A 22,500-nucleotide genomic window follows, 5' to 3' on the forward strand; every position below is an offset into this window, starting at 1 on the left:
TTGAACACATGATAAAGAGTAATTCTGTCTACACATAATTTGTATTATTCTGGCCATTTTAATCGACCAATATTTGAAGGACGAGTTGTTGTTTTTTAAATGTGTTTTTGTTTGTTTGATTTTCGAAGTTTTTGGAATATGCTTAGAGAACTGGAAATGTTTTAATGTTGATAATTACATTACATGAGAATGCGGAGGGGAAAGAGGAGGAAGAAAGAAGAGAAGACAAGAGGAGGAGGAGGAGGAGGAGGAGGAGGAGGAGGAAGAAGAAGAAGAAGAAGAAGAAGAAGAAGAAGAAGAAGAAGAAGAAGAAGAAGAAGAAGAAAAAGAGGAGGAGGAGGAGGAGGAGGAGAAGAAGAAGCAGGAAGAGGAGGAGGAAGTGGTGGTGGAGGAGGAAGAGGAAGAGAAAGGCGAGGAGGAGGAGGAGGAAGAGGAGGAGGAGGAGGAGGGGATGGGAAAGAGAGACGGAAATAACTTTAAAACTACAAGAACCTGAAACGGGAGTGGATTGAAATGTATTTTAAAAGGGGTGAAATCTTTACAATTTAGCGACCTTATCAGATTGCATAAGGCAGATACAGAATTACACCTGACATTTTATCAGCTCATTCATAACATAGACAAACTTTGAAATGAATACAGAGAAAAGAACGACTCTTTAAGTGTCAGTTTAAAAGTTACAACGAAAAGGCTTGTCTTAAGCTGAGGAAGCAGAGCCTTTAACCCTATACAGGCGGGTGACGAATCTACTCCAACCTGGCATCATGATGAACCATCTATTTTAACTTTTCGTAACAGGATGTCCTGATAGCTCAGCCGGTAGAGCATTCGCTTCACAACAAAAGGGACTGAGATTATTCCTGGGTGCCGCCGATAATTTTCTGACCCTTGCCCCCTCCCCTACAAACCAGCATTACTGAATCTGTTAGAACTGATGGAAAGTACTTTGCGACATATTATTTGTATCCTATATACAGGTTAACAAGCATCGTTTATCTTCAGCGCCATTGGCCTTCTAATGGCTCTAAGAGAATATTACTACCCTGGGGTACAATAAATACAACCTGTAGAAACGGTCTGATCTATTCTAACGAACATTGAAAAAAAATGCTTTTTTATGTTATTATCATCTTAGTCAGAATTGTTTAATTCAAATGTCAATGAAGTAATAAGACCCTCAACTTGCAAAAAAAAAAACAACATTAAAGAGGTCTCAGGTTTGAGAATTGTTATGTAAATTGATAGTAAAATTGATTCGTCGATATTTTCTGGCCAAAATAAAATATAAATTAACCAGATAGTGTTTTGTTTTTTTGTTTTCTTTTTTTGGTTTTTGTTTTTGTTTTTCGTTCTTGCTGTAGTTTTTTTGTGTTGTTGTTGTTGTGTTGTTTTTTTCGGGTGGGGGAGAGGGGTTCGAAATTGGTTAGAAAGAAATTCAGTCTGGCCTGTAAAGGGTTAATAATAGAAAGGAGAAAGAACAGGAAAGATGTATAACAAGTAAAAGACGTGAGATGTAGACACTGACTAGGTATCCTTTGCATATTTCTTTCTATCTTACATTCTTGCGAGATGTTTTAAAGGCATCGTACGAATTCAATTAAGGGTGGGCTTTGAAGGGTTAACGAGGTGGAAGGCAAGACGATCCCTTTAAAAACAGGAAAACAGGACAAAACAACATAACAATAATGGATAGGGATTTCTGTGGCACACGGGGTGAGAACAGGAATTCGCGATTACGTCTTTTCTAGTGTTACTTTAGATAATATGGGGGCAGTATTTATTTTAAAAACTGAGATAGTAGGAAATACAGCTTACTTCTTTAGTAGCGATGATAAGGATGTCATTTATGTGTGTGCGTGTGGGGGGGGGGGGTTATAATAGAAAGGTAAATAGATAGATGAAATTCCCTTCATTCATCCCCAAGGGGAAATATGTGTTTAGGGTATATTCCAATGAAAGACTGGAATTGGAATAACCCAGGCGTCAGCCGCAGTGCAGCGCCGCAAAGTGAGCTACGACGATGTGACTCACTCACGCATTGTATCTGGGGAGTCAAACATAGTACAATTTAGGTACAAAGCAGAGAACATACAATTGCACCATACTGCTATGATGCTTTTAAAATTTTGATGGGACAAGATAGTAAATTAAGCAGTAAAAGTAATTCTTCTATAATGCCTTCAATCCAGAGATGATCCGATTTGATGAATGGGAAAAATACAGACACATTTACCATTTGAACCCCTTTAGAAGAGCCTTGTGCTTGTCTATTTTATTTGCATTTACATTAATAGTTAATGACAGTCTCTTTCAACATACCAAATGATTTCAATCGTAGGGAATAGTCAAATAATGAATAATTGAGAGACAAATAGATATGACGATGCTCAATGAATTCAAAAATATTGAACGCGTAGACCAAATACTAGAGAGCTTATATTTACTAATAAAAGCTCTCTGCAAATACTTCGCGAGTTATCGAACTCCTACTGTTGGAAAACGGAGTTGTCAGATAAGCATTTTATTTCCAAAATCCAAAACAAAAAAAAAGTCATTTCCGTTAAAAAATCAATTTGGCAACATTTAGTACTCCTCATAATAATGTTCAATACACAACAACAACAACAACAAAACCCACTAAAAATATAGATTAATTTTATGGTAGACAAACAAGAGAAGATGCAGTGTGTTTTAATAATAAAGCATAAGCATTTATTCACAATAAATGCATCGCTGTGCATCTGTTGGCTAACAAATCTAATATAAAGGTAAATTTGGCTTTTTCTAAATTATTTTTTACAGCAATGGAACTTTCCTCTGGCTTGTTTGGCGTTTTTGCAAAATCGATCAGGCAATTCTGTTGTAAAAACAATTATAACACCTACAGAACTGAATGCGAGGTTGATATGAATGGTTGGTGTAAAAGGCATTGTTCTAACTGACATTCGTTAATTTCTAGGTTAGTAGAAAAACAAAACCCAGTTACATTTTGAGAGCAATGAATGACAGACAATAACACAATAACAAAGTTGTGACATTTGAATGACAGTTACAAATCGACAGAGGACGTTCTCTGGCAGCGCTACATTTCCAGAACCAAATCAAAATTTGACATACTGTATCATCATTACGTACTCACGTCACATGACATTCATTTCACTTGCAAGGAACAAGGTCATCATTGGTGATGCTATATTGATGCAGAAGGATCAAAATTGACGACACTCAGCTCTTTGTTACTATTTGTAGATAGCCATTTTGTTGATTAGATCTCACTAAATGTTATCAATCAGACTATGAACGCGCCAAGTTACACATTTTTTTGTGTGTTGTCACTTTATATCCGGCTGGTGGATGCTGTGAGCATTTTAATCCAAACGCATATCATTAATAGTAAAACTAAGTCCTTTTATTTCCATTGACAAAAGAGTGACACGCGGTTCTCAAAGCGGTACTTCATGAATAATTAACTAGACACGTATAAAAATTGCAAAAATGTTTCGTTCCTCAATTCTATTCTAATCACTAAATCGCATCGGTTATAGTTTTATAAGGTTATGATAGTAAATCAATGCATTCTATTGGTAATAAAGGTGACATCTATTTTTCTACTCACCGATTATTCTCTCTCTCTCTCTCTCTCTCTCTCTCTCTCTCTCTCTCTCTCTCTCTCTCTCTCTCTCTCTCTTTATATATATATATATATATATATATATATATATATATATATCTGTCTATTAATATATCTTTCTTTCTTTCTATCTCAAACGTTGTCATATTGTCAAATAATTTAAAACTTGACTTGGTACCAGATTTGCATTAAAGTCAAATTAATGACTTTGTTGTTGAATGAATAGGTTGTACTTGGTCTATAGACGATAAAATTGTACGTCTATTATTATTTATTATTATTTCGGTAGATCTGGTTCTCATCTAGCTATTGTACATTGTCTATTACTGCCACTCATCAATCGGTTCAGTTATCTTGGTGTAGTGTAAGGGTTTGTTCATTCATTACACTACTTACTACATACAGTTAGAAACAAAATGGTTCATTGAATCATTGTTCAGTCATGAATAGTTCACGATACCACATTAACGACCTCAAAAATATGTATTTTTTTCCATAATATTGAAATGATCTGTGTGTGATTGGGAAAGAACCGCCCCAAAATTTCTTTCAAAATCATAATGATACGTCTATGATGCCTGGCCGACAAAGGCTCAAACCCACAATTCAAAATCTTGATTAAAAATTTCAATTCGCCTTTATCTCAAATCTGCAGCTTTATAGAAAACGCGCCATTTATTTATTTTGTCTCCAAAATTGGAGATGGCTTTATTTAGTTATCGCGGCTAAATTGAATCTGCTTTGCATTACTTTATCCCAAGGGCAAACCGCTACTGTTATTTAGTTATTGTACTGTTTAATACGGTTTTATGGAATCTGTATGTCGAGTTTCCTCTACACCGAGCATTTCTATCATTCATTGATCTTAGTGTCGTGGTGAAGTCTTGTGTTTATCACATAAAAATAATCTTGTATACATGTAATGTGTTTCAATCATCGTTGGATGACAGTGTTTTATGCAATCTATTTCAACTATTCTTCGTTGGTTAAGGTAAATGCCATGGGCGGGCGATGAAGATATTTTTCTGGTTGCAACAAATCATGGTTCAATAATTTGATTGAGAAACAGAATGTTACAGTGAAAACACATGGGTACAGGCACTGTAACAGTCACTGGTAAAATACAGAAATCTAAAAAGATATTATCGATACACTGTCAGACAAAGCAGATGGGTGGGTGCGGGGGGGGGGGGGGGGGGGAAACAAGTCAAACATCAGATTGACTATTTTGTTTTGGATGTGAGTGATTTTATCTTGTATTGTTCTCTCTGAGTTGTCTGGCATTGTAACAATGCATCCCTTTCATACTCAAACATGGTGCATGCCCTTTTAAAAAGTATTTTCTGGTTATAGAGCTCAACTATGACAAGTTACCTATCCATTTAAAATAGCCCCTTTAGTCATTCTGCCGCAGCATTTATTATTGATTAAAATGTCAAATAATTGTAATTCTTTTTATCACGTGATAAGTTTAAGATCATAAGGATATAATATGTATGCTTTATTCGTCAACCAATTGCAGTTTTTCTTCTTCATTACAAAAAAATATTTTATATAATTTTGGGAACGCATCTCCAAAACGGCGTGCCTTTTAAAATAACGCTATAGAACTTTATACAGGGCGTGGTCTCTCTCTCTCTCTCTCTCTCTCTCTCTCTCTCTCTCTCTCTCTCTACTCTACTCTCTCTCTCTGACTCTCTCTCTCTCTCTCTCTCTCTCTCTCTCTCTGGAGGAACAAAAAAAAAATGTTTTTCTCAGTCGATTCAATGGTACTAGTACAAGTACAAGTACTTCCTTCTTCTTCATTGTATAAACTAATTGACCGATTTAATTTGAGCAATTGCTGTCCTTTACTAAGAGGTTAAAACAAGTTATTGAAGTATTCAAGGAAACTTGTTGAGCGTCTTGAATCATTGCGCAAATTGGTCAATGAATCTATTTATTCTCTTCATAAATAAATACCACATTATTTCCCCTAAGAAGAAAACTAAAAAACAAATAGGAAATTAGAGGTAAAAATGTAAATGGAAAACTCATTTCTGACGACTACTGATTAATACGGTCTTTAACTCATACTTAAATATATTATACAAAATCATAAAATCAATACTCGCAGAACAAGACTAAGCAGATAAGGCTATACTCAGATTTAAACCGTATATTTAGTTTCCATAGATATAATTATCAAGAGAAACCCATCGTAATTGGGCGTGACAGTATCTTTTACAGCCCAGAAATGCCAACTTTATTAGTTAAAGACACGAATCCCGATTGTTGTCAAATAGCTTGAAAATAAAGCAACAAAACCAGCGAAATACAGTCTTATAACTCGTACTGAAATTCAAATGAGATAAAAAAAAAACGACATACTTTTTGGTGGAAGGAGTCCAGCAGATACAAATGATCCATAACCTTTTCTCTCCCTCTTAGCATCCTCAAAAGGGCTACATATTATCCCCTCCCACCAATACTTGCTATGGTTAATCAAATAAAAAAAATAATAAAGAGCAAAATCTCATCACAAGCGCAAACTACCTACAAGCATCAATATAAATTTCGAACGACTTATTTGATTGTGGGTGGCAAAAAATAAACTAGCGTCCCGACATGAATCAAGATTCGTCAGGAGTGTCAAAATGGAAGAGATTGGCATCTCTGTAAAAACCATTAACGACCACTCTAGTCTCCCATTTACCTATCGATTCGATTCTATTCAATTATCGCATCCTTCCCTGCTTCCCTGGGCCGTGTTGAATTTTAAACCATATTCCACCTAAACAAACATCGAGTATTTCGATAAAATTTAATCTAACTTTGCTATCGGGATTTTATTTTATTTTTTCAAAAACCAAATTTATTTTAGGGTGGAAACAAAATGATTCAGTCGCATCTAAGTTATATCTAAATGCGTTTTTAAATGCGTTTTAGTTTTGCAAATCAAAAAAGTTGTTCAACATTTTTAAATATCACTTCTTTTTTTTTAAATGTTGGAATGTATAAAATTATGACTAGCGCACTTGTTTCTTAACAGAAAGACGAAACTGGGACTCCTGTAACCCAAATCCGATTACACAGCACTCAAAAGTAACTAGGTCTCATTAGATGTTGGGGTAAATGTGAGTAGAAACAAACTGGTCATCTTACCAAAATGTGGTGTGCATTGATCCAAGACATTAGTCAATATTCTCTCTTTTTGTTAAGACATGGGTCTCATATTATTTCCTTTTCTTTTTCATACCACAATTTGGACATAATTAAAAATGGATCGCCAAAAATTATGTGAGTTTAAACTCTTCAAATGAGTGTGTGTGTGTGGGGCGGGGGGGGGGGGGCAAACGGCTGAAACCATTTGAATGGCAATTGTTTGGGCACTTGCAAAATCGTGCATATTCATTTAAAACTTCATGCAGAAGTGAACATCCCAACTCCTGACAGGCTGTATTTGACTTGATCATGACATTTTGTTGTCATTTGTTACTCAGCTATTATTTTCATAACATATTACCTTATTCTAAAATTGTTATTACTTCTGTGAGCCACAACAGATTGCTCTGCGCACGCTTTACAGATAACATACTCACTGAAGATTTGACCTCGTGACCTCTCTCAATATGTATAATATTGTTACTTCATATGCATATCCGAACAATGCATAAGAGGTTACCCTTTACATTACGGCAAAAATGAGAGGATGAACGTTTGCCAATATCTTCTTTCCACGCACTGAATGATATGTGAGTAGAATGCGACTAATAAGTACCCTCATAATAATCACTTAATGGTTATTCCAGGTACATACACCCAAACCGAATCAAAGGTTTATATGTTGGGTAGCGATGGGGGAGGGAGTTGGGGAGTGGCGACGGTAGCAGTTGTGTTACCTCACAGATCGATAAATTAGGACAAATATGTACGTATCGAATCCCTGATATATGCTCGAATTCCAAATTCCCCGAAGTCCTCTCCAACCAGAATCGTTTTACATGTATGTTGCGGGCCTTACATTTTTGTTTGCTCGGTATCGAGGTCTATAGATGTAATTTCCAGTACATGTTTACAACAAATTATGTATTAGAATTGTATCCTTTTAAAAATATATCATAGAAAATTTTTGTTTATGGCGAATAGAATATGATATGGGAGGCGAGGTTTAAACGGTGCTAATTCTACTGATACATACCTTGAGAAATATAATATAGCATTGTAAACTAACACAAAGTTTTAAGCTAGTGATGCAAAAGGTGGGGGAGGGGGTGGACGAGAGAGAGAGAGAGAGAGAGAGAGAGAGAGAGAGAGAGAGAGAGAACAAGATAAGGAATTAACCAGTCATGTCCCAGCCCAGACAGCCAGACAAACTGGAACATAAAGTCGAGGGGGCCAAAGCAGGGGGCATTGTAACTAATTAGTTGCCTCGGGACATCTTTTGTTATGACCTAACAAATACTAATCCCCAGATCACCGTGTTTAAAACGAGCAATAACAAAATTATTGTTGCTGTTTAGCGTGAAATATGAATTAATCTTTAGTGAATCTCTAGACTGGGTAAGTGGCCTAGTTAAATGGATTTTGGTGGAAGGATTCTTGTAGTAAGTATTCCGATGGCCCACGGCATGGGGCAATAGATACCGACTGATAGAATGACTTTTATCCACTACATCAGCTCATACTAGAAAGAAAACATCTTGTCACTTTATCGTTTTGTTTCTAAACAATGCAATCTGTCTTCATCGTTTGCTTTATCTCATTCGTTTTGTTGTTTTGTGTGTGTGTTTTTTGTTGATGTTTTTTTTTTTATTTATTTTTTTTTTTTAGGGTTTTTTTGCGGAGGGTATTTTGTTTGTTTTTATTTTTATTTTTGTGAGCACTTCTTATTGTCCTTAGTTTGGAATATGTTTAGCAAAATTACGTACTGGGGACTTTAAAGAGTAATAAATTAGTAAGCAAAACAATAACCTCAGAAGATAATCATCCGTAGAGACAACTGAAAAGGGTACAAAGGTGTAAGAAGGTCCCAGAACAAATGCATAAATCTAAGTAGGTGAAGTACGTGGCTTTACAGAAATTAAAAGAAGTGTGAACGTTTCTCTCATACAATAAAGCATTTTACTATTCCTCCGATATCATCATAATAAGCGATTCATTGTTACCGTCGGACTTGGCGCTCAAGACATTCTCAGTCGTGGATAATGGCTGGTGATGTATTCATTTGTATAATGCCAGATTATCTTAACCTACTTAACCATTATATCAATATAGCCATAATATTTTGACTTGGTAAAACAGCGACTCCGCTGTGCGTCGGGGTGGTAATGAAAACGCTAATGACATGGGTTGTTTTAAATGTCATCCGGGCACTGCGGGATGTTGCCCTAGTTACCAAGTATACAAAGGATTGATGAGGAATTAACACTATCAACGTTTCAAATACATCCAAGATAAGCTCTCTGGAGCTTGTGGGGAAGAGTTAAATTCAACAAACCATAAAAAAGACATCATCATAATCAATCTTACAATTTGATTTTGTTGCAAAGGCCTGTCTGTTACTAAGAAGTTTCACGGAGAGTAAGATGAAATCAGAATTAGAATATAATTAAATAACGCGTGGGAGAGTAGTACCCATATGGAAATATTATAAGAAGAGAAAACTATTTCCTCTGCAAAGTGGGAATAGAAAGGATAGGTAGGCAAGCAACGTTGAACGACCTAATTTAATTCACTAAGAAGAATATATTATCTAACTCTCGATTAAATGACGAGGGTTCCGAGAGCTCAGTGGTAGAGCACTCGACACAAAAACAAAGGGACAGTTATCTGCCTCCATCGAGTTTAATCAATATTTTTTTTACTGATCAATTTGTCCATTCGTGAGTGATTTGGGTAGTTGGTAGTTGGCCAACCAACGCTAATGTCCGTTAAACGCCACAGCAACAATGATAAACTCCGGTACCATTGTAATTATGACTCCAAGGAGTTCTTATCTTTATTCCGTAACGCAAGCAACTTAATTAACAATTAAATAACTCTACTGGTACCCAAAATTATCAATAAATAGCTGACAGCTTTGTAAGCGATACTCCTCGGGGTCTGCTTATCTGGACACCATCAGGCACGATACTCTCATTATAACCAGTCTTTGTTTTCATTCCATTCTAGTGTGCTTGTTATGTCATTGCATGTATCTTGCCAGGCGTTTCCTGGCAGTGATGTCTATCAGCGAAGTGCTCAAGAAGGTGTAGAGCTGGTTAAGTGGGAATGTATGCATCTACTACAATGCATCATGCATGATATTGCCGGTGTATGCGAGACACGCGATACATCGATAATTTCAGAACAATGCACGTATCCGAATACTATACAATGACTATGTATTATAATGAGCTTCGCTTTACCAGCTGATATCTTGCCTGCTTTAACTTATCCCAACATACTACGAAAGTTATAGATACGTGTATATATTGTAACATGATCGCTAGCAGAGAGCCAGAACCACTTGAGAAAGTGGAAGAAGAAACATGCACGCGGCGTGTGTGCACGCACGGAACTCTGCAACGATACAATGCCCGGGCACTCGAAGAAGACACGGATCACATCAAAATGGCATTTCCAGCATTACTGTTCATAGTCACTTTCATCACGAACATATACGCAGTATTTTCTTTTAAGGCCAAGTCGACAAAAACAACTCGTTTTTTTGAGAAAGCCAATTTCGTGTGTGGCATGGGACGAAAATCGGGAGATCGCCCGCTGGTAACGGTTCCTGGGTGGTATACAAGAAAAATACGTGTAGAAATATCTTTGACTTGTATCAACTACCATGTCGTAAGAGCTCATAGGGATGTCAGTTGGAAAGACAAGACGAATAATACATGAAGAATGCCATTTTGCGGGGAATCGGAGACGAAAGTTTGCCACCCACTTAAAAAAGAACACAATATATATTGCGATCACGCATAAAACACAACCCATCTCGCTCAGTCTGTATGAAAGATGTTCGAGCTCAATAGCAACTTTTTTTTTTTAATCGAAAATACATCTTTTCCCAAAATAAACTATTGATTGAATGTTTTAAATACCTTAATGTGACGCATATATCAATCCAATATATTTTTTATAATGCTTGTCTGTCCGTGCTACTACTGTTTTGATATTGGTTGATTTGGTTTCGCAATCTTATTGTATTCTGTCCACTTTGCTAGCAAGCGCATTGAAGATGCGACAAAAGGTACTAAAGAACTCCTCATTATTATTATTATTATTATTATTATTATTATTATTATTATTATTATTATTATTATTATTATTATATGCCTCTAACATGAGTTTTAGGTTGTTTTGTGTTTTGTTTGTTATTTGTTTGTTTGTTTGTTTTTTGGTTGTAGATGTTAAATTTTGGAATGTGTCTATACACTACACTGGGTGATGAAGTATTGGTATTATCAGGTAGAAATAACAATAAAACAGACAACAGAAACTGTAAACGGCGGTGGCAGTAGCATCAGTACTAACAAGAACACTAGAAAGCATCAGTGACATTGATTTTGTTTTTTTTTTCTTTTAGAAATTACACGTTGTAGAATCGAACCATCTTTGTAAAATTTTGACCAACAGCGCGACAAATTAGCTAAGGAAGATTTAAGATGGATTTGTTAAAAAGAAAGTGGTGAGTAGATGGATGGAAACAGGTGATGCAGAAAACGCTATGATTTGGCTCGATGAATAAAACGTGATGTCGAAACATTTATCGGAGTTTTTATTACCGTTTTCATACAAGTAAGACTAGTGTAGGTGTACTTTGTAATGGATACGACGGTGGTTATATATACTATATCTAGTTTCAAAATGAAATGTATGATTGCCAAGCAGCTCGGGCTGGCGCCAGACTCTTGGAACAACACGATAAATCGATCCTTGTAGAGGTGTGGTTGCCAACCCAGACGATAAGTGATACAGCAAACTTTATAGGAAGAACAAGGGGCAAACGGTAAGGGTATAATATATTATTACGGCCACTTATATGGACAGGGCAATAACAGTGATGCAATGACTAGACTTTTCCATTAAATTATATTATCGGTGGGTTGGGTGTGTGATATACATTTGAAGTTGATTGTCATGGCTACGAAAGGAAGATGAAATGAGGTTTTTAAAAATACACTTTAAGTAAGAAGACTGTTTAGATTATGATTTTAAATTTCAGCAAGAAATAAGTGTATTTAGTATTTAGAGCAGTAAACGTGAGGGCAAGAAGAGAATTACATATCATTGAACAAAATATATAGCAACTTCAGAAAAGGGTGGGCTGAAACAGTACGAGGTAAGTATTTTGTTCTATTTTGAAGCTATTGTATTCAAGTTTATGGTCCTTGGCTTCCGTCGGTTTAGTATTCATTGTAATTATTACAAACTGTTCTCTCTGATTTTTTTTAAAAGATGGATAAAAACGGCACACAAGAAAGAGAAAGTGAGAAATAAAGAAAACAAAGAAATATAGAAAAGAAAGATGGTTTTACTGCTTTCACTAATCGTTCTTTATGCCTTGATTCCAAAGTTAAAGTAATTTTGATTAATATACTCCAAAGGGGGTTATCTAAATCTCTGATTTACTTCATTCAACTTTATTATAATTGGTTAGGCTAGTATGTAACCAAAAAACCCAACATACGAAGACACATTACAGAATTTTGTGTAATCTTTATGACGTAAATAAAGATACTCAAAATCATACAAGTGGCAATGGCATGAGTTGCAGACCCTCTCTCAACTTTTACTTAAAATGGCAATTCAGCTCTTAAAGAGTAAGGAGAATGCCCTCTATTGCTATGAGTAAGGAGAATGGTACAAGTGCAAAACATTGCCCTGCAAATTGGACAAGAAACTTCTCAACCATTCGCTGTTCAAATCTAATTAGTTGTGACGCGGACATGACACCTTTGGCGTCAAATTTGAGACCTCCTCCAGGGCCTATAACCCTTGTGTTGTACACTTTCAACAATGAAGTAAGTAGTATGGGGTGTCTACACTTTACTGGTGTCAGATTATAGCAACGGTTGGGATTCGAACTCCAGCTGCTTACAAAGCAGGCTTGAAAACCAGTATGATTTCTCATATTTTAATACGCTTTGAGGTCCAAAATATGCTAAATACAGAAAGTCAGAGTTTGTAACAAAAAAAAAGGGGGGGGGGGATAAAAGTAGAAGAGGTGAAGGTTATAAATAATGTCTTCACCTGGATGAGAATCTGAATAGCCAGACAGATAATTGATATAGGAATTGCAAGATTTTCCTATCCTCAACTAGCTTGATAAGTCTCCATAAATTCAGCGAATGTTCAATTTGAAATTTCGGATGGTTGCACGAGATGAAAATATGATTGGGGGGGGGGGGGGGATGAGAAAATTGGCATAAATATTGGTGAATATATGATTAATCTTTTCAAATGGTCGATGTTGGTTGGCAAGTCTGACAGAGACAAAACAACTTATTTTTACAAAAGAAAGAAAAGAGATCTATCGATTTCAATGACGAGTCAACCTGATCAATTCTTACTTTATCTAATTAATTCAATACGCACTGAAGATTATTGTAATTTATTGCCCCTTCTTTCGTTTTGCGTCGTCAATTTAATTCACAATATTCCAATTTTTCATTCTAGAATTCAGTGCAATATCTTTTTTTTTTCAATGAAAATGGAAAATCTAAACAAAAAGGGGGTTTTTATTGCTTGTTATCATTCATGCATGACCGGATTAGGGGAGGGGTGAATAGTAACTGTGCTATAGTACTGTAAATGAATTATCGATAAGGGCTGGTGCGGGAAAAGACCTGCCAGAACTGCTATTCATGTGGGATTAAGGATAAAGCTCTATTTATAGTAGACTACGAGTGGGTCAGTAGACCCCATTCTATTATTGTAGTAAGGGAGTTTCGAACTCGGTCAAGAGGTGATCAACGGATTTGGGTACACTTGTCGAATTCAGTAAGCGGTTTCAAATTTTCATTGTTATTGCAGTCGAGTTTGAATAAGAAAAAAAATAAAACAAAAAAATACAACAAAACCTAATGTCTGTTACTAACCTCGTTATTGTAGCGCAGAGTGGCGGGACGTGACAAAATGAGAAACCCATTTCTTCTATAATACAAAAAGCAGTTTTCATTCTACTCTAAGCCATTTTTTTAAATTTTATTTTTGGTCATTGGTTTTTTACTATACACTTCGTTTTGGGATTTTTTTTTTTTTTTTTTTTTTTTTGTTTTATTTTTTTTTTTTGTTTCGTTTTCTGTTTGTTTGTTTGTTTGTTTGTTTGTTTTGTTTGGGGGTTTTTTTGTTGTTGTTATTTTTGGGGTTTTTTTATTATTTGTTTTTAGTTATGACCGTGTATGGTAAATATACGACTCGTCTATTTATTCTTAAGTAATGCCAGGGACTTCATACAAAAAAATTAAGTAACAGCTACAGGGGTGCAACGATTGTAAATTTCAAGATAAAGAAAATCGGAAATATAAAGTCGAAAAATACCAACGCTCAGAGACTTTTGATCTTCAACAATTTCTATATGTATGTATACCATGGACACGCAGGGATTTTTCTTCCCACTTTTTTTGTTGTTTTCGCTTTTCCTTTTATTGCAAGCGATAAGTTATAATTAACACCATCCGGTCATAAATTGACCCACGCCAATCAAGCCGGCAGTGACAATGAAAAACATGATAATGGGTGGTCGAGACACCACTAATGACAATATGACGAAGCATGTCTTATTGTGTTATCCATCACTGCTGTTTGCGAAAAGTGATTTTTACAGAAACCTTCACAAATTGTCATCTTTTATTGGCGGGTATCTAGTAGAAAAAGTCGTAAAATTACAATTACTAACACCCGTATTATGACAAATTACTACAGTATTTTTTAAATTATTTTGATAAGATCATTTTTACTTCAATTAAAATAACCTGACACTGAAAAAAAAATCAAACGCGGGGCTTTGGTTTGAGAATGTTTCACATTTTGAGAGTATCTGTGTACTTTTAATCGATCTAAATTTGAAATCTAAGTTTTCTGGCCAAAATGGGGAAAAAAGCTGTTTTGTCAAGGTGTGGAAGAAGACGTAATGACGTCGCAACGAGGTATGATCTCAGACAAATTAAACGCTGAAATGATCGCCCAGATTTCAATAACCCTGCTTGTAAAACGATGCCTAAGGGGTCCTGAAAGATCCTGCTAAATTCGGGGGTGGTCGCGTCGCTAGAAGCTGACGTAGTTTGATTGTCAAGCTATTCACCCATTGTCCTGATGCATTGTTGCCTGAGACAGGATCAGCCATTCACTGATTTTAACCAGTTTTGTTGATATTATGTATTCTTAACAAAACCGTCCGTTGTAAACGAACTGTTGGGTGTTTCTGAAAAGCAAAATAAAATAGCCCCCGGAGGTTGTTCAACGGTGCAACGTGTGGGGTTATAGCGCGTCGACCTGTTTCTAGGACAAAAATGGGCTGAAGGAAGAAGATATGGGAAGTGACGTCAAGCATGATGTCATTTTCTAATCTGGAGAGTACAATTATTTTGTTCATGTCATGCAAGGAGATAGAGGGATAATATGCTGAGAGAGAGAATTTCATGGTTACCCAAGCCGTTGATATAATATCTGTCTGATAAAGACGAATCGTGTTTAACTATTAATAAATTAATATAAAGGAGGAGGGGGGGGGGTATCTATGTTATTAGTGTAATAACAGTAAAAGCAAGACGAATTAGAAAGTACTATACATATCCTATAATAATACAGATGCCTATTATTGAGATCACTTCTAGACACGACAAATGTCCTGTTGGTTTCTGTTTTGTTGTTTGGATCTTTTGGAGGGTTTTTTTCTTTCGTTTGTTTGTTTGTTTTATTGTTTTCTGTATGTGCGGCTATGTGGTCTAGTGGTATGACACTCGCTTTCCGATCGGAAGGTCCTGGGTTCGAGCCTCGCTCGGCGCATAGTTGAGGCCTTGGAAAAGGCTCTTTACTCACATTCTGTCACCCTACTCAGGTGTAAAATGACTACCTGGCCGTTAATAACGGTTGTCTCTGTCCGCAAAAAGTGTATTATCGCCGAACAAGCATCGTGTCTTGACCTACATATTAAACGTTGCTGTTGGCTAGGGACCTCTTGTAAAGCGCTTTGAGCACGTTTAGTGGATATTGCCCTATATAAATGCTCTAATTAAATGCCCTAGTTTGTTGTTGTTTTCTTTAATACATACGTACACATACACACACACACACACACACACACACACACATATATATTTTATTTTTTTTTTCTCTATAATCAACTTTTCAAGCACTTTATCGCACAATTATCTATTGAATGTTTTCTTTGTTGAATGTCTTGTTGAATCCTTGACAATAGACAGCCACGTGAACTCTGCTGACGTTATGGAATAAATCGAAAGGCCCATAAGATCTTTTCACCCTCCATTACAAAGGGACAATATCTTGAGTGTGAAATACAATGCGTTATCTCAATGGACGGAATTTATTGGTTGATGGTTTTCGATTTCCAGTCATAACATAGCTTTACGTAACTGATATAGTGTTTCACAGGCAGGCTATATATAATATATTATAGCGGCGATAATAATGACCATGTCTGATGCAAGCAATAAAGGAGAAGACACACAATATTGAAACCAAAGGAGAAAGAATAATAATTATATTGTGCACCATATTTATTGTGCCATAACTCCACCCAAATATAGTGTATCGATTTCAGTCGGAATAGATAGACAAGTTGTTGGGTCGTCGTAACGTTGACTGGAAGGCGTGTTTATCGTGGTGGTAAGTGGTAGAATGACACGAGTCGTTGGGGAGATGCTTATGAATGTTGAATTACAAAGGGATAGATAGTAAGAGAGAGAGAGAGAGGGGGGGGGGGGGGCACGCAGACAGACAGACAGACATACAGATATGGGAAGAGCATTATCGGTTAAAAACAACAACAACAACAACAAAACAGCTAGAGAGAGAGAATGGAGAAAAAAAGTGGGAGAGATGGAGAGAGAGAGAGAGAGAGAGAGAGAGAGAGAGAGAGAGAGAGAGAGGAGGAGGATGGGAAAAGGACGATGAGAAGAGAGAGAGAAGTAAGAAGAAGAAGAAGAAGAAGAAAAAGAAATGTGTATATCCAATGAATGATTGCAAGATGAGTACAAAGAGTGTACATATTACACGTGCTCAACAAGTACACGGAATTATTAAAGCAATTACACTTGATGGCAGGAAATAGACATAAAGTAAATTGATCACTTAAAGACTTAATGAAAGGCAGTATTGATCACCAATGTCATCAAACCATTTTGCTTTTTCTATGTCTTTTTTTTTCGAACATGATTGCTTACGCTACACGACATAATTCTCCCTATCAAATGCCATGTATTTCAGAATCTGCTGACTTCGTTTATCTCATTATAACAACAAATTTGCATTCCAAGGTCTACCTAAGCCAATAATTTGATGTCAAGTGGATCCAATGAAAATAAATACTGCCTTCCTGCTTTGAAGGTCAATCGCACTTATATAGCGCTAGTCACTAAGCGCTTTAAATGAGAAAATAGATGCAAAAAGGCTTTCCCAAGGGTTTCAGCCAGAAAGCTGACAAATGGATTTAAATTTAGGGACTTCGTCGAAGTCAAAGTAAGTCGGGCGGGCTACTATACACCACGTAACAGACGTTTTAAAGGCAGATAACTGATTTTGTTATTAGGGTTGATAAGCTTACCTTCTGAGATTTGCAGAGGGTTGGCAGAGGTTGTACCTCATGTGTCATATGCCTGCCGTCCTTCGAGCAAGTATTGCATACGGGAAGCTTGCACGACAGACAATACATGCACAGTGTTTCTGATTGATGCTCCGTGCATTTGTGTTCTTTGCTATTCCTCCTCTTGTACTTGAGAATAATGTCTCCTTGAGTAGGATCCACCAAATTGTGCTTAGCATACATCGGTTCGGCTGCCGGATGACACTGGTCTCGGCAAATGTCGCAGAAGAAGACCTCGCACTGTTCACACATTGTGGTGGCTGTCCTATGGTCAATGAGACATCTTTCACATTTGATGTCAACTTTCTTGCTTTGGTTCTGGTATTTTTGGACTATTGCCTCCAGAACTCGATTTGTTGGGAGAGATAATGCGCCATTGTCATCCAAGAAAACCAGCCGTTCGCAAACACTGCATTTAATTCCATAGCTACAGCTTTGCAAGCTTTGTAGGAAAATGTTAGCAACGCTAGATGTGCCGATGTAGCTGGTTGGGCGACTATTGCACACAACGCCACTGTCTGTCTCGCTGACGATGCTAAGTTTGTCAATATCAGGGAAATCCATCAAGGACGTGTGGTCGCTGATGACAGTTCCGCTGTCAGCGTCAGAAGAGGCTGATGACATTGATTGTGGCAATAGATTTTGTGCGGGTTCTTGGCAGCTTAGAGCGCATGCCACACAGAGAGAATGGGAGCAGGGCATGAGGACAGGCTTTGTAAAGAAACGCCGGCAGACCGGACAACGCAGTTCGTCTTCCATTGTATTCGCGTTGTGAAATATTATTTTTTGAAGTTTACAGTTTCAGCTTTAGATTAAACTGTCATGGACGATAGGAATATTATAATCCAGATTGGCAAGTGGAAATATCATTACAATCCAAAATGACGAAACATGATATATCCATAGAGTTTAGAATGTTGGTAAATGATCCAATGTTTAATCCAAGACAACAATGAAAAAAATGAATATCTACTGAACTAAGCACAGTCCGTACCTCGAAAATCTCACATGCCGATTTGTAATTTGTATCGTGTTGTCTCCTTTTAAAACATTTCTTTTTAAAACACGAAAAGATGAATCAAAACTCCAATTATTCACTTTAAGTACGTTTAAATATAATGTGGGACACAGAGCCTAGTCACAGGAAATAAGATAATCCAAAGTTACAGAGTTGGGAGAGTTGATGATAAACCCCACGATATAAATATATTATAACGAGGAAAATTATCAGAGTTAATAACGGTTTGAGTAATTCTATTCATTAATAATCCGTACACAAGGTGTTTGGCACAGATCGTAAATCCATGAAAGAATCAACATCAGCTGTTACAGAACCTATTGATTGTGACAAGAAGGATGGATAAGGATGATTTATTAATTCATTATCATAAATTGTCACAGTTGGAACAAATCTACACAGCTAGTCAAAAACGACAAAGCGGCCGTTAAATTTCAATATAATAATATTAACTCTTTACAAACCGAGTTCAATTTTACTCTTACCGGAAAGGCCATAATTTTGTTATCTAATATTATATTATTATTATAGCAGTACGGCACCATCAAAGAGACTCTGGATTCAGTGCATCGCTCTTACTGCTCTCTCGGTGATAACATGGAAATATAAGAATTTAATTTAAGAAATATTGGTGATAATAGTTCTGCATTTTCAGATAAATAATGAGAGAAAAATTAAGATTCCAATGTTATGCATTCAGTCACGCCGCCAGGGATGGGGGTGGGGGTGGGGGGGGGGGGGTTAACTGTTGACTATACCTAAATTAGAACAATAAAAAGCAGATCTAGCTAGCTATATATAATATACTTTAATAATAAATTATGATAAGAAAAGCCAGAATGCCGGATACCGATGAGTAATCGTGATATGATTCATTCTATTTATCATATGATAGAAAGTATAACTCGATATGTGGTTTAGCTTGTTGCTCGTTTATTTGTCTATTTTTGCTTCGGTTTGGTTTTTGGTTTTTGTTTGTTTGTTTTTTGTTTATATTTTTGTTTTGTTTTATTTTATAGGGGGGGGGGCGTTTTTTTTTTTAATTTGTCTTTTCCTTTGTTTTGTTTTTTTAAAGGATTTTTTTCCTTTTATATGTTTTGTTTGTTTTTTATTTATTTTGTTGGTTTTTTTTTATGTTTTTCGTTTTCTTTTCTTTTAAAGAGAAACTATATTTTGTATCGAAGTTAACCCTCTCTAAAACGAGAAAGTGTGATAATTCAACGGTTCATCATTTTAACTTCAACGTTCAATTGGATTTAATTGTCAAACTTTTCGTTCTTTCAAACGCTTACCGATTCATTGAGTGACAACTTGACGCTTAATCTAAATCGACCTCGCCGCCTTTAATCCCATCACAAGTGAAAATAAATAAAGGCTAATACGTATTAATAGAAATTGCATGTGCCACATTATTTTTTCTCTTATTACTCTCATTTATATAGGACAAATCCTTATGACATTACCAGTTCACAGTAATGTGTTGCAGACGTTGGACGCGTCAGGGTCGATTCCAGTGTGAGATTTGCTTGTTAGCAAAACTGTCTCTTTTCACAGGTTCGATTCTGAGACAAGATCTTGTTATCAGCTGATTTTTTCTTCACCACCCCACCGTACTTCCTCCCTTTGCAAACTAACAATGTCTCGGTTTGCACTTAGAGAACGCAGTATGCCTGTCTGTATCCAACGATACTACTATCTTTTGTATCTTTAAGCTCCCATGCAACGTGTTAACCATGAGCACATTTATTGCATTTTTACGGCTCAAAACCGCAAAAGGAATGGATTGTAGATTTTAAAATAAAAGCGTAAAGATAAGAGTGAGACAAAAGGCTTCAACTCCCTTTTACTGCCAAACTCCGACAAAAGACTTTTTTTAAAATTTTGGTTGGTAAACTTTTTTTTTTCCAAATATCGATTCATTAACATTAGTCTAAACTTGTCAAAGTCTCAAATGTTCTTTGAAGTCTCAGGTTTAAAACTTTGACAATTATAATAGATCGATATGAATTAGAAGTAAAAGTTTCTAGGATAAAATTAAATAAAAATGTGTTGGGCTGTTGGTTTGTTTGTTTTTTTTTTTTGTTTTTTTTTTTTTTTTTTTTTTTTTTTTTTTTTTGCCAGAGTACAGCAAATCCAGCCAACAACTCAAGGCTGCAACGTGCTTTAGAATTCCCATCTTACGTAACACATGGCGTTTATTCCGCTTGGTAGATCAAGAGATCTGCGGACTATTCAGAAATAAAAACATAAATTCTCAGCTTACCAAATCAATTATCATCTAAATTTTTAATACAGATTTTTCACAAAGTAGTTTAAAGTTATTGATGGATGTAAAATGATGAGATTTATATCCTATCTCATTGTATATCTGTGGCTGCCGTTATGCACAGGGAATTTCGAAAACGTTTAGCTTTAAATCTCCTCTATTGTCGATCCGTCTGTACGCGCAATTAAAATGGTTTGTGTTAATGAAACTTAATGCCCCATTTCGGAATTAGCGATACTCTTATCTACGCTTCAGTGACATATTGTGAATTGTATTCTTTTGAATCTGGGATAAATTGTGAGGCTGAATACACACGACTTGTAGTCGACAGACCCGAAATCTTGATAAGGATTTTTTGTCAAAAAAGGAAAAGAAGAAAAAAAAAGGGGGGGGGGGGGACAATGTTCCATTGTTTCTTTTATTTCATGGCCTTAAATTATTATAAAAAATCAAGAATGGCTCAAGGTCAGAGATATTCAGGTCCTAAGGAGATCGATATATCAAGAGGAATGTTATTAAATATCATTGATGTGCGGTCCTGTGGACTTGGGGCAGCGCCTTCGGACCTATAAATCCCTGGTTCGACTCTAGTTGTGCAAAGTTGAATCCTTGGAGAAGATTCTTTATTCAGATGTTCTCACCACGCACAAGCGCAAAATGAGTATCTCGCAATTAAGAGCTTCGTTGTTTTGTCGTAAAAAATAAATAATTGTACTAACACCTGAAAGGCGTCATGTCTCGTACTACGTGTAAATTAATGCTGTTGACTGTTGGCTTGAGACGCGCTTTGAACACATTAAGTGGAGATCGAGCTTTTTAAACATGGACGGATTGTTTTATTGACAGAGCGGGAGCTATTTGATGTGTGCTTTAAGAGCATTGGTCCTCGACACCCATCTCGTCTCTCCTTACCTAGATTGTCAGGCAGACATTAGCAAGTTGGCCTTGACTCGCTGACCACTATGACTATGATAAAGTATTCGTTTTTTACGTAACGTGTTTGAGAGTATGATGTTTGTGAATATGTGTGTGTGTGTGTGTGTGTGAGTGGTTAGTTAATAACGTAATTCTAATTTATTTATTTATTAAATTATAAGGCCATGCCTTCCGCCACGGCAACATAAGATACCGTCGTCATTCCATGAAGGAATATAGATAATCCATCAAACAAGATGTCTGATGTCAACTGGAACCACCCATGTTGACCAAACTTTGCCAAAGTGAGTAAATTTGGGGTTAATCTTGCCCAAGGAAAAAAAAAGAAATTGCCTGAAGTGGGACTCGAAACCGGAACCTTCCAGATCATAGTGCAATGTCTTAACCTTAACCAGTAATTCTAACAATAGCAATACACATGAATATCGAATGTTGGTCAAGTCTATTTCATGTACCCATAAAGAAAAACTAAATTTGAAAATGCCTTCAACAAGTTATACCCCCCCCCCCCCCCCTTTCCGCCTATAGTCAAGTTATGAATTCACATTATGAATTCAGGATCTAGCGCTCATCAATGAAGGGTATCCAATGTTTTCAGTACACAAATCCACACCCCTTACGCCGCTTAGCAGCACTGTTTCAACAAGCTTCATATCGATAGTATGCGCTTGGCTAAGAAGCTCACAACATTACCATCCGGAAGTATAACGGACCAACAAACAAAGCTATGTGTAACCTTGAACGTTTATAATCTGGTGAATACAGTTTAGTGAGTATTACTCATAAACGCGGATGACAAGAAGCAATAACAAAGACCTGAGTGGCGTCAACTTCATACTATCTATACT

The 22,500-nt window shown here is 36.4% G+C and overlaps 1 protein-coding gene across 1 annotated transcript in view; it reads right to left on the reverse strand.

The window, feature by feature from the left end:
- The window catches only part of LOC144962735 (E3 ubiquitin-protein ligase TRIM9-like), a 269,597-nt gene that overhangs the window by 246,186 nt on the left and 911 nt on the right, over nucleotides 1-22,500 (reverse strand). The window contains exon 2 of the mRNA XM_078895941.1: nucleotides 17,394-18,767. Within this exon, the coding sequence (XP_078752067.1) occupies nucleotides 17,394-18,191 (798 nt within the window). The 5' untranslated portion in view covers nucleotides 18,192-18,767. The remainder of the gene's footprint in view (nucleotides 1-17,393; nucleotides 18,768-22,500) is intronic.

This window comes from Berghia stephanieae, chromosome 1 (genome assembly GCF_034508935.2).
Source record: "Berghia stephanieae isolate SIO BIC M18660-M18661 chromosome 1, UCSD_Bste_1.3, whole genome shotgun sequence".
NCBI lineage: Eukaryota > Metazoa > Mollusca > Gastropoda > Nudibranchia > Aeolidiidae > Berghia > Berghia stephanieae.